Source organism: Gavialis gangeticus, unplaced genomic scaffold (assembly GCF_001723915.1).
Source record: "Gavialis gangeticus isolate Ggan-Ray unplaced genomic scaffold, GavGan_comp1, whole genome shotgun sequence".
In the NCBI taxonomy this organism is placed as follows: domain Eukaryota; kingdom Metazoa; phylum Chordata; order Crocodylia; family Gavialidae; genus Gavialis; species Gavialis gangeticus.
Window position 1 is genome coordinate 72434909 of NW_017729031.1, and position 15691 is coordinate 72450599.

The following is a 15691-nucleotide window of genomic DNA, read 5'->3' on the forward strand; positions in this document are numbered from 1 at the left end:
GACATCCATAAGAACTACTTCACAGTCAGGGCGGCTAGGATCTGGAACCAACTTCCAAGGGAAGTGGTGCTGGCTTCTACCCTGGGGGTCTTTAAGAAGAGGCTTGATGCCTAATTGGCTGGAGTCATCTGAGCCCAGTCTTTCTCCTGCTCAGGCGGGGGGGTTGGACTTGAAGATCTACAAGGTCCCTTCTGACCCTACTTCTATGATTCTATGATTATGGTATTGCTGTGGACACTCTAAGTAGGTTATAATTCATAAGAAATCTTTATTTATGTTACCTGTTTAGTTCATTAGTTCTACTAAAAAAGGGGAATACTGTAAATAGGCTTTTCAGCAGGTACTGTAAGTATACAGTTGTTTTTGTATGACAAAGCCCCAAAACACAGTTTTCATACAAGTAATATTAATTTACTAAAATCACTAAAGAGAGCTAAATTAAGCCAGTGATTATATTAAAATGTTAAGTGCTGGATTATGATATGATAACCAACGTTGAACAGCTCTCATTACAAAATGTGCTGCCTTTTCTTTAGAAAGTAAATTGAAATGAAGGAGATTGATTTTGCTTTAGAATTAATAGCATACAGCTGAATGTTGTAAAAATTACTGAGTGAATTTTGTGGTCAGCAAATGATAGGATGTACTGCCAAGGAGGGAGAACATTGCTTATACTCCTTATTTGATTTCTTTTGCTTCTGAACTGATGGTGGCTGACATGGTGGAGAATATGAGATGGATAGATGGGAAGGAAATACTTGTCCTGTTGAAAAGTAGTATACTATACTGTAATCCTTTAGTAAATTATATTATGACCAAGAACTTTTGTTTTTGTGAAAGAGTACAGGTTTCAGGGTAAGGGTAAGCTAGATGAAACTTCTGAAATATTAACCTTGCATCAGCCTGCATAAAATCAATCTCTGTAATAATAAGGACTTGTACCAAGCACATATTAAGTTGTATCCTCTTTGTTATGATTCAGACATCACCCTTTCCTGAAATTACTTATTAAGAAAACATTTGAAAAGGCTGGCCATGGGTATGTTAGAAATATTCTCTAGAAAACACAGTGCAGTTGAATGTAACATAAAATAATAGAAACTACCCACTTAAGTGTATGTTAACCCTTAAAAAAACTTTCTTGCAGGATTAACTTGTTTTAGAGACACAGGAAAGAATGCACTCTGGGTTTTATTTGAATTTATAAAATACCCCCCTTTTTTTACTTGACAGTTGAATCGAGTCTTCAGGGTTTATACTTGGGCATGGGACCTTTGTAAAGAAGGCATTCAAGCAAGAAGTTGCTGTATGAGAGAGAACTGTTGCACGTGCACACTCTAATTAGGATTTGTAGAGCAAGGTACTATATAAAACAAGGAAACTGTAAACCACCATGACCTGTCTCTTCCTTGCTCCTTTTAGGGTGCTTTATATTGGCCTTGCTTGTAATACAGCTCGCTACATTTACATCTCCTATCTGGAAAATGCCTGGACCGTTCTCCCTATGGAAGTACTGCAAGGTAAGAGAGTGTAGTTATTACCTTGAAGTATAGAAATAGGCACTGTTATTTTTCATGTTCCTAACTGAGTTGTGATGAAGCAAAAGTCAGTAGCTCTCTGCTTCTGACTATAAATATCCCAACAGATCTTTGGTTTCATAAAATTTTGGCGCGTATCGTAGAGAAGATATGACGTCAGAAGGCTGGTTCAGCTTTTGATCTGCACACTGTTCTGTCTGTTGATTTTAAACAGAGCTGTGTTTTCTATGCCTGCAATCTACACCCTGTAACTAAACAAAGGCACAGGATTGTAAATGGTGTACACACCTTTTATGAATCCTGCTTTATGGATGGGGTTCTTTATATCAACTCAATTCCAAAGGACCACCTGTTTGAAAAGAACAGTTTACAATATTTAAGAAGGATATCTTAGTGTTAACTTCTTTGTTTGTTTTTTTTTAAACGATAACTGCTAAAGCAAATACTCGGGTACATCCTGTCTGTTAAGTTATTCTGCAATATTTTTCAGTTGTGTTCTGTGGTTTATAACTTAGTATACTAAATGTTCTGCTTCAGCCAGACAGGAACTTGTTTCAGTATTCACTAGATGTGCTAAAAGGACTTCCTCAGAAACATTTAGAGGCATTTCAATTTTATTTTGTATTGAAATGTTGAAATCTGTTAAAGGTTCCTTTCTCATAAGTTAGAGGGTCTAATGTGCTGTCTGTGCAGAAGCAGTCTTTTGAACCTTGTTGTCAAATAAAAATTATTTTACAAAATACTTTAGCTATATGTCTGAAAATGTATTAGATTATTCTTATTCCAATTTATTTTACCACTGATACACTGGTTAAACAGAAAGCTCTTCAAGAATAACTTAAGGGAAACTTTTTTGGTTAAACCAAAACCTGGATACTGACTACTTTCTGAAAGGCAGCCTAAGGCTTTTTAATACTCCATGTGCAATATAAATGTGCAAAGATTCTTGTTCATAAAATATGGTGGCATAATTGAAGTGGCAAGATGCAGTGATGTTGCTAAAGTTAGAACCTGTCTTACTTCCCTATTGTCTGCTAAAATTATAAGACATTTAGATCTAAGGTCCCAGTTAAATTTATGAGGCTGAAAACTTAGTCCTGAAACAATGACTTGTGTAAGCTTGGGAAGATAGCATAGAGTTTATTTCACATTTAAAGGGTTTATTTCATTACTGTTTTTCTCATGAGGGAGAGAAATCTATTCCTCTTCAGACAAAAAAAGGTTTTGATTCTGCAGGCCCTATAAAATCACATGATGAACACAACTGCGTCATGAAGGTCAGGTGTTTAATTCCCATGTTATAGATCCTGTTATAACTAAATACAACCCTCTCTTTGAGCCTACAGGCAGAGTGCATGCAAATTCCAGTATTATCAGCAGAAGAGTTTTTAAGGTCGACAGGTTTAGCTGACATTTTATAAAGTATTCTGTGTATCTTATTTAATACTCATCAGTAGTGCAAGAACTGTTTGTCCTGTTATGCCAAGCCAAAGGGCACAAGAAAATTTCTAGAAGATGACTGCGCAAACAGCTTCTATTGATTGTAATTCTAGCTGTGCCATATTTCTGTTACTATCAGTGTAACTAAATTAGTGAAAGCTGCTCAAACCCAGTATGCTCTAACAACAGAAAATGAAAGGAGTTATTGTATATTTATAACCTTATAGAAAAGTTAAGAAACTGAAGAACTTGGCTTTTCGCATGGATAAGGTTGTATGAAAATAAGGGTTTGGATTAACTTTAAAATTGCTGGAAGCATCAATGCTCTCTGTTGATTGTACACAAAGGGTGCTGACACACATGGTGGGGAATGTGCTTTAACGGAAAAAAAATGCACTTTACTTCAGCCCAGCTCCACAGCAGCTGTATATATCGGGCATTTCAGCAGGGCCTTTTGGCACTCTTAGCTAAAGCTGATTCAATCAGCTATTAGGTAAAAACACCAAAAAAGTCCCACTAAAGTGCCTGATCTATACAGGCCTTGTGAAAGCCAGGTGCAGCTAATGGACTGCCTCTTCTGGGCATGTACTAAGTTCGGCATGACAAAGTGCTGAGTTTAAAGTAAAACACCATTTTTTTTCCATGACTGCAAGCAGCCCTGAATGTCTTCAGTCTTCAAACGTGCAAGGAAATGAATGACTAGGTTTTATTTTCAGTTCACTTCTTATATCTCAATCCAGTGGGTGTAGTTTACAAATTAAAATATTCAGTCCATGTTTATTTCAAAGCAATTAGTGCTGGCAAATAATTTGGTCCAGTATAAAATTACATCATTTTCATAACATTTGGCTTTGGAAGTAGGGGTAGAAATTATGCTTATGATCTAAAATGTGAAGCTGTTAATAAATGGCACTTATCCAGCAAACTCCAACACAAGTTGCAAGATCAGTCTTGCATTCCTTTCACGCTTGATGGTACCATAAAAATTAGCAGAGCTGGTTACTTCTGTGGAGTGAATAATCTGAGGGGAACAGATTTGTTGCCTACAGTTTCTAGAATATATAATTTTTCTGAAAATAGGCTGTGTTTCTAAAAATCTTTTCCTTTTACATAACTGAAGTTCATTTAAAAACTTCATAGATTGGCATTGACCATTTGATTATGAAAGGTTATAATTTTATTTGACTTGTTGAGGAAGAGCAAAGTACAGTTGTGAACTTGGAGGAACAATAACAGGTTTGTTCTACATGGACTCACTGACTGATTGGTGTAAAATGGAAGATTCCTCACAAAGACCAGCTGAAACGGAACAGGTCTCTTCTTGTCTGCCTTAAAGGCTGTTGTTCTACGGTAGACCTTCCTTTGTAAATGAAAATTGTGTAACATACAGGTGTTACCAAATCAGTTTCTTGCTATCTTAAACAGCTAGGGTAGTTGGCCATACATCTGTATTGACTTTTAGGAGTGTGTGTGAGTGTGCATGTAATAAATTACTATCCTGTCATCCTCTTCTGTTACACACATAACGTCCCATATTGAGTCACTGATGAAAAGCTTACATGTAATTTATGAGCGCTAACATAAATTTTTGATGTAATTATAAGTAGGGACCTACAAAATTGCAGTGGAAGTGCACTCCACAGCAGCTCATTTATTCTTGCTCATTTTGCCATGAGCCATACCGCACCCCTTTTCCAAGACTTGCAGAGGGGCCCTGCTGCTTGCTGCTGATCAGCCAGGAGGCAGAACCTATGGCTTTCAATATGCTGTGGTTTTTGCCTCCTGGCTGATCAGCAGTAAGCAGCAGGGCTGCCAGGGCCCCTTGGCCAAGCAGCAGAGACAGACAAAAACCAAAGCATATTTAAAAACGCGTTTTTTGCCTCCTGGCTAATCAGCAGCAAATGGCAGGACTACTGGGGCCCCTCGGCCAATCAGGGGAAGGGGCGTGTGGTGAAACAAGCAAGATTAAACAAGCTGCTGCACAGCACACTTCTGCCGTGATTTTGGTAGGTCCCAGACCACATCTTCCCTGCCTTGTGCATAAATCTGCAGGGCACGTAACCCCATGTTCCCTTTCCCCAGGAGTGTATGTAGCGGTGGAGAACCCTGGCCCTGCCGCCCCCCAGACAAGCTGCCCATGGCTCTGTCCTGCTCCCTGCTGGGCCCTGTGGCTCAGCATTCTGGGCCCCCAGCCCCACACACCACCCTGGCTGGGCAGCACCCCCAGCCCCAGCCTTGCTGAACTCCCTCCCTCCCTTACTTCCTCCCTGCCTTTCTCCCTCCCTCTTTATGGGGGCCTTTATTCCCCCCCCCAATTTACTTGCACGGAGCTGCTCTCATGCTGCCTGGCTACGATGTGCATGTACACATGCACATGGTGCCCCCTGCTTTATCATCCTCCTCCCATTCCCCCCAGCCCCTTGCTGGCTGGAACTGTGCCAGCCTACAAGGGGAAATCCACCATTTCCCACTTTTTTTCTCCTTTAAAGGAGACAATCCGGGTTTTCTCCTTAAAATGGGAAAATCTACATTTTACCAGGTTTTTCTGTGGCAAATGGAAAACCTGGATCCCTGGTTATGACCAAGCAGAACTCATGTAATCTTGTATGTCATCAAACTCCAAGCAGATTTATTTGAATATTCAGTTGGAACTGACGAATAATTGTAGAACTGAACTGAATTACACTGGTGATCAAATCATCCATTCTCTGTTATTTTTAATTCTACTTCAGCTTAAATAAGTATTTTCCAAGCCGTGAAAGTGTATGCATTTTTGTTTTATTTTATCAAATGAAATAGTAAAATAGCTCGGCTCTATTTGTGATAAGTGTACTCCAGAATTGCTTTCTTCCTTCTTCCCTTTTGATACCCTGGCTCTCCCCCAAACCAAAACAGGAATATCAAGTAAATGTTGCAGATATTAGCCTACAGGAGAAAAGGTTGTTAATAGTTCCCTTTTTTCTGGTCATGACATCTTGCCACTTTGTTCTGTCTTAAGCAATTTTTTTTTTTACACATTTCTGATTCCATAAGGTAAGTGACAGGAAAAGACACCGTTTTAAAAATAAATTAACAAGAAGTTGTTAAATTCCTGTTCATTATTTATATATGAAAGGACTTTGGCCATTGGTAGCAGTGGAAGCCGGAGAAATGGGGCAGTGACTAGCAAAACTGACATAGTGACATAGGCGGTCAGAACAGATTTGCTGCAGTGAGGAGAGATCCTGTTGAATATGATTACAGACAGCATAAATACGTTTATTGTACCTTTCTTACCCTGAGGAGTCTTCACGGTCTATTAGTCAGGGTTTCTCAGTGCTAAATGCAAAGTGTATTAATGTCAAGAATTGAAGAAGAATTTGTTTTGAGACTATTTAAACAAATGTACATTCCTGTTTCTTTGTGTATGGGTTGTATAAGTACTATTAACCTTTTAGATACTTGGTTTTGACAGAAATGGTCACGCTATGATTACTCATCAGTCGTCATTGCCTACAAACCAAGGCCAAATGTGCCCCAAGTTACTCAAATGAGGAAAGAGAATCTGGAAGAGAAATACATAAAAACACGTTTTGTGTTGAATTCTGTTTTACTAGGGACCACCTCATGGACACGCAATGAGAACAGTTTGGAGGAACAAAGAGTTCGTTGCACAATGTACAAAAAGAGGAGTTATTACATATCTAGGTGCTTTTGGGGCTACTGTAAAAACTGAGCTACTATGCCAGTGAGAGGCTGACTTTTATAGGCTGAATTTAATATTTAAATAAACACTTCCTTACCAAGACAAGTAGTTCCTACTTTTCACTAGTAAACTAGTTTGGCCATGCCCCTATACTTAAGACTTGTACTTTTCTTTTTCTAGGAGTGACCCATGCGGCTATATGGGCAGCTTGTATTTCGTATCTTAGTGCAGCAGTGCCTCCAGAATTAAGAACTTCAGCTCAGGGGATCCTACAAGGTCTTCACCTTGGGCTGGGCAGAGGATGTGGAGCCATGATTGGAGGGGTTTTGGTGAATTACTTTGGTAAGCAAAAATTCTAATGATGGGTGGTTGCCATCCATAGTTTTTGGTTCAGTAAAACTGGACTAATCTAAAACTTGCACTTAACATGTTAATGAAACCGTATTTGTTATTCTTACTCTTTAAAAAATCTGTTTTACCCAAGTACATGTGTTCTATTACATGAAATGTTTTTCCATTACAAACATTATGTCTTGATGGTTTGTAGGGCTATGTGACTAAATCTACTTCTAAATACTGGCCCATCCTCTGATAGGGAATAGGGTGAATCCTGTGTGAGATGGTAGACTATGGTATTTACTTTCATGTTGATGTAGTATAGCTTCCAGACTTGATCAAGAAGTGAGAATCTATATAAAATAACCTGTTGCTGAAAATGCCAGGAGAAAAAAAATACACCCTAATCATGTAACAAGACTTTATATGGGACTTTGAACACTGAATGAAGGCATTACACTGTCTTGTCTCCTCCTGTATTACTTATTTGATTCTGAAATCATTCTTATTACAGGGCCTGCTGCGACGTTCAGGGGGATAGGAATGGCCTGTCTAGTGATTCTTTTACTCTTTGCATTGATCCAGTGGCTCGCAGTTCCTGATGAAGAAGAAGGTAATGTTCAAGTCGCTGAGTTAAAATCTGCTTTCATATTCTCATGGCAAGTACTTTAGGTGCTACAAAATTTTAGATATGGAATAAAAATGCCATAACTAGCTATAATCATTCCACAGCATCCCTGATACTGTCTTGTCATAAATCTTGGTGTTTTTCCTCCCTCCCTGCTCAGTCAGCAGCTTTCAGGTGTGTTCAAATGTAATCTGATGATAGGGTGAGGTTCTGTATTGGCCCTCTAAGGCTGTGGGCAGCAGCGTTTTTCTGGCAGTGGTTCAGAATGGCCAGCTCAGGTCAAATGTGGACCATAACTAGGCCCAGCTGCCACTCTTGCTTCTGCCTGCAGGCTGGCTGCAGTACAGTATGGGAAGAGCACCCAGCCATGATGCGGTGCAGTGCAGTGCAGTAGAAGCACAGCCTCTGTTGCTGAAACCCCAGCTCTGCAGGCCAGATTCAGCCTTTGGACTCCAGGGCTGGATCCAGACATGGAAGCATGTACGGTTTGTGGTGCTGCAAACTATACATTGCACATTAATGCACGGCACTGCTAATTTGCAGCGCTGAGGTAAAATTTGCTACTGGGATTTCCTGGTATTTAAAAAAAAACAAAACAAAACAAAAAAAAAAACCCTGAAAAAAGTGGCACAAAGAACACCAGTATCATGTGCCAAGACAAATGTGGAGATGGGGGAGCATACAGCCCAGGGCTCCCTGGCTGGCTGGGGAGCAGCGTGCCTCGAGATGGGGGACCAGGCAACACTGTCTCTGTGTGCCCCTGTCTCCACTGTGGAGTTCCCACACTGAGGCACCTATACATGTATGGGTGTTATCACTGTCCAGAACATTTGTGGTGATAAATACTTGGGCCATCACCCTTCAAGCCCAAGTTTCATCTCTTCTGCTAGGCACTGGAGAGGACCTATTGGAGAACAGCCTTCAATAAATGTTTAAGTTCTTTTAAGGCAAATGTTACTTTTTTATTTCTTCTCAAAACTGAGAAGATTTGAAATTCAGCTTTGTTAAGTAGGAGAGATGTCCTTGAACAGTTCTGGAGTGGCCTATATTTGAGAGTGTTCAAATATTTGTTTTGCCTTGATTTCCTCCACTTGTGTTCAAAAGAAAATGGAGCAAAGTACAAACTTGGACTGGGTAATCACTGTTTCTATTTCATATGGAGCAGGTACGTATGAACCTTGCAAATAGATTTTAATTAATATTTTCCTAATGAGTAAGTCCTACAGAATTTGTTTCACTTGGTTTTTCCACTTCCCTGTCCACCTGTAGATGTGTGCAAATCTTAGATATCAGTTCTGCCTGCACTTACCTTAAGCATAAGGGGAGTCATTGCCTTCAACAAGATTCTTCATACAAGATAAGTGCATATACACTTACATGTTTGCAGAATAAGCCTCTTATTTGTATTATTTTAAAATATTTCTGTTGCAAATTTGAGGAAAAAATAATGTATTTCATATGTATTGACTGTCTTACAGGACACACAACCATTATTTAAAAATTTAACACCATCTGTTTTAGTATGTGGTATATTTGCTTAATTTTACTGATGTGAGGAGTCTGTTTAAAGACGATGAAACTACCCTGTGCTTAAAGTTAAGCACTTGCTTAGCTGTAGCTATGCAAAATCTTAGGACATTCTGTTTAAGCACCATGGTAACTGCCCAGAGACAATGGCAGTAGTGCACAGGGCAGCCCTGACTGGCTGACCCAAACTGCTCAAAGTCAGCTGGTGTCTCCCTGCAATGTGGGATTGTGAGGGGGTGTGTTCTGTTCTCTCCTGGGTTGGAGCAGTAGAGTCCAGTGAGTGATGCAGTTGTCTTCCTGGGGTGGAAGAAGCAAAGTACCCTGAGATGCTGGAGGACTGTGCCGTCCATGGCTTCTCGCAAAAGATAAGTCAGTACTTGGTTATGACCATCAGTCACAAGAGGTGGGCTGTGCACAGAGAGGAGTTTGTTTCAGTTAAAAATGTTTTACTAACCTTTTAACAACATTACTAAGGTTTTAATAATTTTTCAGGTAACACAAAAATAAAAAATAATTGAAATAGAAAGAGATGTTCAGGGAGCAAACAACCGCCTCCTTATTTTTAAGCCCCTGTTGTTCACTGAATTGACTGACATTTTTTACTGAGGTTGCAGTCCAACCTGTACTATATATGCAACATCTAAATTGGACACAGTATCCTGTTCAGACTAAAAGTAAGACTGGCTGCTTGCAGATGTTAAAAAACCCAAAAAACCGAACAAGCCATGCTTTACTGGAAGAAGCAGTGCTTTACTTCAACCCCACTTTGCAGTCTGTAAAGACTGGATACTTCAGTGGGGGGGTCATGGTGCTTTTAGCAAAGCTGATTCAATTGTCTTGTAGATAAAACTGCCAAAAAAGCCCCACTAAAGCCCCTGATCTTTACAAATGTTGGGCAAGCTGGGGTGAAATAATGCACTGCCTCTTCTAAGTGTGCGCAGGGCTTGGCACAAGAATGTGCTGAGTTTAAAGGGCCATTTTTTGTGGGTTTTTAATGTCTGCAAGCACCTTTTATGACCAGTGGAAGTGTGTGTTGGAAAGGATTACTATGTTCCTTCACTGTTGCATCCAGAGCACGTTAATGTGCATCCTTATTCAGAATCTTAATTCTCAGTTTTCTTGTAACAGTTGTTGACCTTAATTGATTATTTTGTTTTTAAACTTCAGAGAAGACAATGCTGGCAGAAAGGATCCCAGTTCCTTCCAGCCCAGTTCCCATAGCAACTATTGACCTTGTACAGCAACAGTCAGATGATATAATGCCTCGGACTGATCCCAGACTTCTTCCCAAGAAAACTAAGCATCAAGAAGAGCAGGAAGATGTTAACAAGCCTGCCTGGGGGATCAGCTCTTCTCCCTGGGTTACTCTGGCTTATGCTATCTGTCAAATAAAAGAGATGGTTCGGCTATCTAAAAACAGTCCAGCACCTGAAAATCAGCCTTTGCAGGTAACCCATCCCTGATGCACATAAAAATTCAGATTATCGTTAATAGTATTTTAAAGATGAAAATAAGATCATATGTAATCAGTAAACAAAATTGCATGGTGTATTATTAGGGTGAAAAATATTTTGTGTCTTCATTTTATATTAATGTGTCAGTGAAATTAATGGGGGGGGAGAAACTACTGCTAAAGATCCCAAATTACTGTGGAAATAAGAGGTCCCAGGAAATTGATAGATGGAACTGGGACCCATTACTATCTGAGCTTGGCCTAGGGTTGTCGCAACTGAAAGTCATTGTGCTTTGGGGTCTGTTCTGTGGCATGTGCAAAATTAGTTGCTTTTGGTATCTACACTACAGAATTCCCTGGCAATCTGTGTAGTAGTCTGAGGCCAGCAACTGGGTACACTTGAAGACTAAGCTATCATTTGGTTTATTAGGCTGTTCTTTCCTAAATGGAATTGAAGCCCATTGGTCAGTGCTGTAGGCAGACTTGTGCTGCTGCTCTCAGTGCTGATTTTAAGATAGGATAGATTGCCCACTCACCTGTTTGCTCCTTTTCCATAGAGGGGAGTGTATACTTACCATACCATCCCATATGCCGAGAAGTGTCATTTTCACATGGCCTTTTTCTGAAAGGGGGTAATTTTGGGCTTGATTCACGGATTCAGGAGAATGGTATTTGCAGAAATTCCAGCTTGACCACTTCTCCTTTCTCATTTGCTGGTATTTTTGTAAATATACCTAGCAGTGTATTCTCTTCTCAGCGTGCATGTTGAGATTCCATTGCCTCTGAAATTAACTGGCACACCACAAGTGGAGCATGCATCTATACATTGTGCGCAGTAATGAATGTAGAGAGATATGTCTGAAACTTATCTTGTTTAAAACAGACAGAGTGTCTTGGAAAAATCAGTCATCCAAACAGTGGTACTGGAATTCTATGCCACTATACCATCCCATTGCTCTTTTCACACAGAATATTTTCTCAGTTACCCATAGTTATAGCACCCTCAAACAATTATTACTATATGCCTTTCTTTGTAATGGCCTCATCTGAAGGTCAGAAGGGAACTTAGCGCACAATTTATGCTACCTCCCAAGGCAAGAAATATATGTTCCATTGTTGCAGTTGTGAGTCTCAGCCAGGTTGAGTGTTGGAGGCTCTGTGAATGGCTTAGGTAATTGTGAACTGTCTGCAAAAGTCTTGCTACATATTGCAACTACCTCTGCTGTCTCCAACAACATGCTGTCTTACCCTCTGTCCTTTTTTTAATGCATCGTTCAAGTAGCTTTGTATTAATGCTAATTTTGCTAATTCATTAATTAAACCAAATTTTGTACATTGCATTAAAAGTTTCCCACACAAATTGGAAGAATTAGAGTCAGCTTCTTAATGAATCAGATTATTTATATACATGAGAACAATACTGGAAATAAAATTACTTGTATGAGAGGGTTATATTAAAGGTCCCAGCCATGCAGAACCCAGCTTTCAGGATCTCTCCTTTTCCCCTGCACTATCCATAATAACATGGGTAGATGAAGCATGAAGTAACATTTTAGTTTCCATTGAAGATAAACATAAAGATATATATCAGCTACTTTGAACTAATGGGGGTTCATCTGACCAATTTAGTCCTTTAAGAAATTACTAATTTTTAGTTCCAAAATTTAAAAATAATAGCAAAATTACACTGCTATTTTTTCTTTCACTCAGTTCTTTTGACCTGAATTTGATAAAATTCAAAAACCAGAGAAAGTTTGCCTATTTGCCACCTTAAACGTTTTAAACCAAATTCCTAACAATTTTCATGAATGTGGGTCACACAAGGGAGAAGTTGTCAGACCACAGAAATTGGAATTAAATACAAAAACACTTTTTTCTTCCTCACTTCCAAGTGTTCTATTCTTATAGTCTTGCTTCAAGCAAAGACACACACTAGCCACCCTCCAATGCGTTAATGCAAAACAAATTTTCATAAATAGCTCTTCAGATTAGAAGATGACATACTGTCAGTATTGTAGAAGATGTTACCTATTTGGGCCTCAGGAAATATAGTTGCCATTTGTCCTTAAAATGTGGTCATGTAACATGGGAAATGTTTTTTAAAAGTATGCACTGGGTATTACAGAAAATCGCTTCCAACAATTTCTCTCTTGGCTGATCCAGAAAATTGTCTATTTTGAATTGCTGATCTGCTGGTTACTGCTAAGAGAAATTATGACACTTGCATTCCTTAGCTGCAAAAGTGCAGCCATCTAGTGGGACTGAGAATCCTCTAAGAAAAAAAAAACTAAGAATATGTTTAGATTGCAGGAGGGTGAGTATAAAATGTGTTTTAACAAACAATTCAGTACTGATGATGTTGGCTGTAAACTGTGAATATTTTTCCTCTTAAAACACAACAAGTTTGTTTTTTGCATGCTTCTTGGGGAAGTGCAGTTAGGAAAAGAGATGGAAGGTAAGTTGTTCTCTGCTCGTTACTAGTGCTATCTGGATAAGAATGTACCTTGTTGCTCTCCTGCTTTCAGCTCATTTGTTCTGCTGCTTGCAAATAGTATAACCTAAGCTATGTTGTTTGACAGCATTTCCCACTGTGTAGTATTATAGGAATAAGTGCTTACATTTCTGCACATTGCTTTCTTTTCTCTTTAGAAAGCCAGTGAAAATCATGCTTCACCAGCCAACTCAGCAGAACAGCTCCCAGAGCTGAAAAACACTGACCAATCCAGAAATTGTTCAACGCCTATGGCAACACTGAACTCCCAAAATGTCCCCGACCACCCTGTGTTGGATCGGGTTTCCTTGGACTGTAATCCTCAGCCTGCTGATGCAGGGCAATAAAATGAATTCATCTTCTCAGATCTGCTGCATGGAATCCTGCTCTTCAGCTGGAAAAAGATGGAACAAGAACTTACAAGTAGGACTCCCTTCATCTTGGTGAATGTAATGTGATGCAGCACAAGCTTTTAAACATTTAAGAACTTTGTATGATAATATATGATAGCCACACTTTCAAGGGAGGCTAGAATTCTGGTAGCTGGATACAAGAGATGGGACTGAATTTAACTGCAGAAAAACTTTCTCAACTGTTTGCTAAAGTTTGGTCAAACGTTTATGGGATTTATTGGCAACCTATAGTTAAGCTTGTTTTATAGTTTTACAACAGAAGAAAAAACACTTAAGTGCGCAATTTCTATTTGAGCAATTGGTTTAACTTCAAATTTCTTCATACCAAAAAGAAAGTTCTTTGGAAGAAAAATTGCATTTCCCTAGGAAAAATTACAAGAACTAAGAAATCCTAAAGGAAGAGTGGATAAAGGAACAGCATACATTTCTATCTTGTATAGAAGTGACTTCTCAGAAACCTTGAATGGCTTTAGCAAATAATTTTTATACGGTAGTGATGGATTAAGTGGACCATGCAGCAGAATCTTTTGAAGCTGCTATTAACTTATTTTGAGAGAGAGGTTTAGTTCTGCAAGGTGTGACATTTTCAAAAGGGCATTTTTTAGAGGGAAAAACAGGAAAATTTAAATTGTCTCCATGTGCTTACAGCCCTTTGCTTGGAAAGGGCATTTGCTAAATGTGTAGGTATAATTTTAGGTTTGATATTGTTCCTGAGACCACAAACCTTGGTAAAGATTATTCCGTTTGATTGATCATGGTTTCCAATGGAGACATCTTTTTATTGTTTTTAATTTCATCATATGTAAAAATAGTTTATTTAATTAAGTGTAGTTATTGTGGTTATTTATAGAGGACAGAAAGAGCTTAAAGTGCCTGGGGAAGGGAGGGAGGAAATTGTTTATAAATCCTAATGATTGGGGGTTTGGAAGGGAGAATAAAAGTCAAATTTAAGTAAAAACACCCTCAAAATTGGAGAGACATAATTAAGTTGCAGTAAACTTAGACAATTGCTTTATTCCATGTCAAGACACTGAAAAATGTTTAGTTATGTCTAGTCATGCTTTGTAATATTAAATTTAGCCAGCTTGTTGGCTGGTTAGTTCATAGCACAGAGTGCTGCTGAAAGGGAACCTGGGTTCTGAGTTGAAATCAATGGGGTTGCATTAGGGTATAGGTCAGGATAGTATTTAGGCCCAGGCTTAACACCAGTAACCTGATTTTCGAAGTGCAATGTGTCCCCATTTCTACTGAAGTGAATGGGAACTGCCGGTACATAGCTTCTCTTGAAATCAGATAAATGTGTGTGGCCTCTTCCAGTGAAGGTGCATACTGTCTCACCAGATTGAACTGCATAGTTTATGGCAGGATGCAGCTGTGGTCTCCTGTGGAGTTCAGTGCTTGGGGTGGGCAGGAGGAGAATGACAGCTTAGACTGAAGCAGTGGGTGAAATTGCACAATGCTTGATGTCCACTTGGACCAGCTAAGTGGGCTTCCATCAGCATATGCTGTAGCAAAGGTCAAGGAGGTGCGAGAGCCTGTGTGGGGGTGCCTGGAACCAGGGCCACAGAGAGAGTAAAAATAATTGTTAATAACTAGCCACTAGTCATTTTTTGCACTTGAACTTAAATGTACTGTACCGTTAATTCTCATGACTTGTTTAAGTGTCCTTTAAAATCAGAAATGTATTTATTGTATGTTTGTATAACTTGGGGGAATGAAGAACTGAACTGGTGACAGGTAAAAAGATGTTCAGGTTTCTCAGTTAAGTGGGAACATTTGTGCAGAGTGAATAAGGTGTTACCTCAGCTTCTACTGTACAGCACCTGGATTGTGAGGTGAAGAGCTAATATGCTGTGTTTACACTTCAGATTGTTTCTTTGAAATGCCTGCTCTTTTGGAATTGTACAGTAGTTAGTTCTATGTTGCAAACTGAACATATACATGTTGTTTTTGATATTTGTGAAACTAAAAATGTGGTAAAAGATATAAAATAACCATAATGTGTTTAAACAGAATTTGGCTGAATTATTATGAATGATTCACATTTTTCACGGTTGTGAAAGGCATGAAATAATCCTGATAAATTGACCCTGAATAACATTGGAAAGGTTTCACCAGAAGGAATTGAAGAAGCCTTCATAACTAAGGAGCAAAAAGTAAAATTGTGTCTGGCATCAGTC

The 15691-nt window shown here is 39.1% G+C and overlaps 1 protein-coding gene across 2 annotated transcripts in view; it reads left to right on the forward strand.

Annotated features, from left to right (window-relative positions):
* The window catches only part of MFSD6 (major facilitator superfamily domain containing 6), a 32616-nt gene extending 17090 nt beyond the window's left edge, over positions 1–15526 (forward strand). The window contains exons 3-8 of one of the 2 annotated variants that reach the window (XM_019523100.1): positions 1423–1520; positions 6844–7005; positions 7514–7612; positions 10322–10602; positions 13044–13062; positions 13257–13352. In XM_019523100.1, coding sequence (XP_019378645.1) covers positions 1423–1520; positions 6844–7005; positions 7514–7612; positions 10322–10602; positions 13044–13062; positions 13257–13267 — 670 coding nt within the window. In that variant the 3' untranslated portion in view covers positions 13268–13352. Of the gene's footprint in view, positions 1–1422; positions 1521–6843; positions 7006–7513; positions 7613–10321; positions 10603–13043; positions 13063–13256 lie in introns of both variants that reach the window. The other variant, XM_019523101.1, reaches the window with a different exon arrangement.
* Positions 15527–15691: the final 165 nt, after the last annotated feature.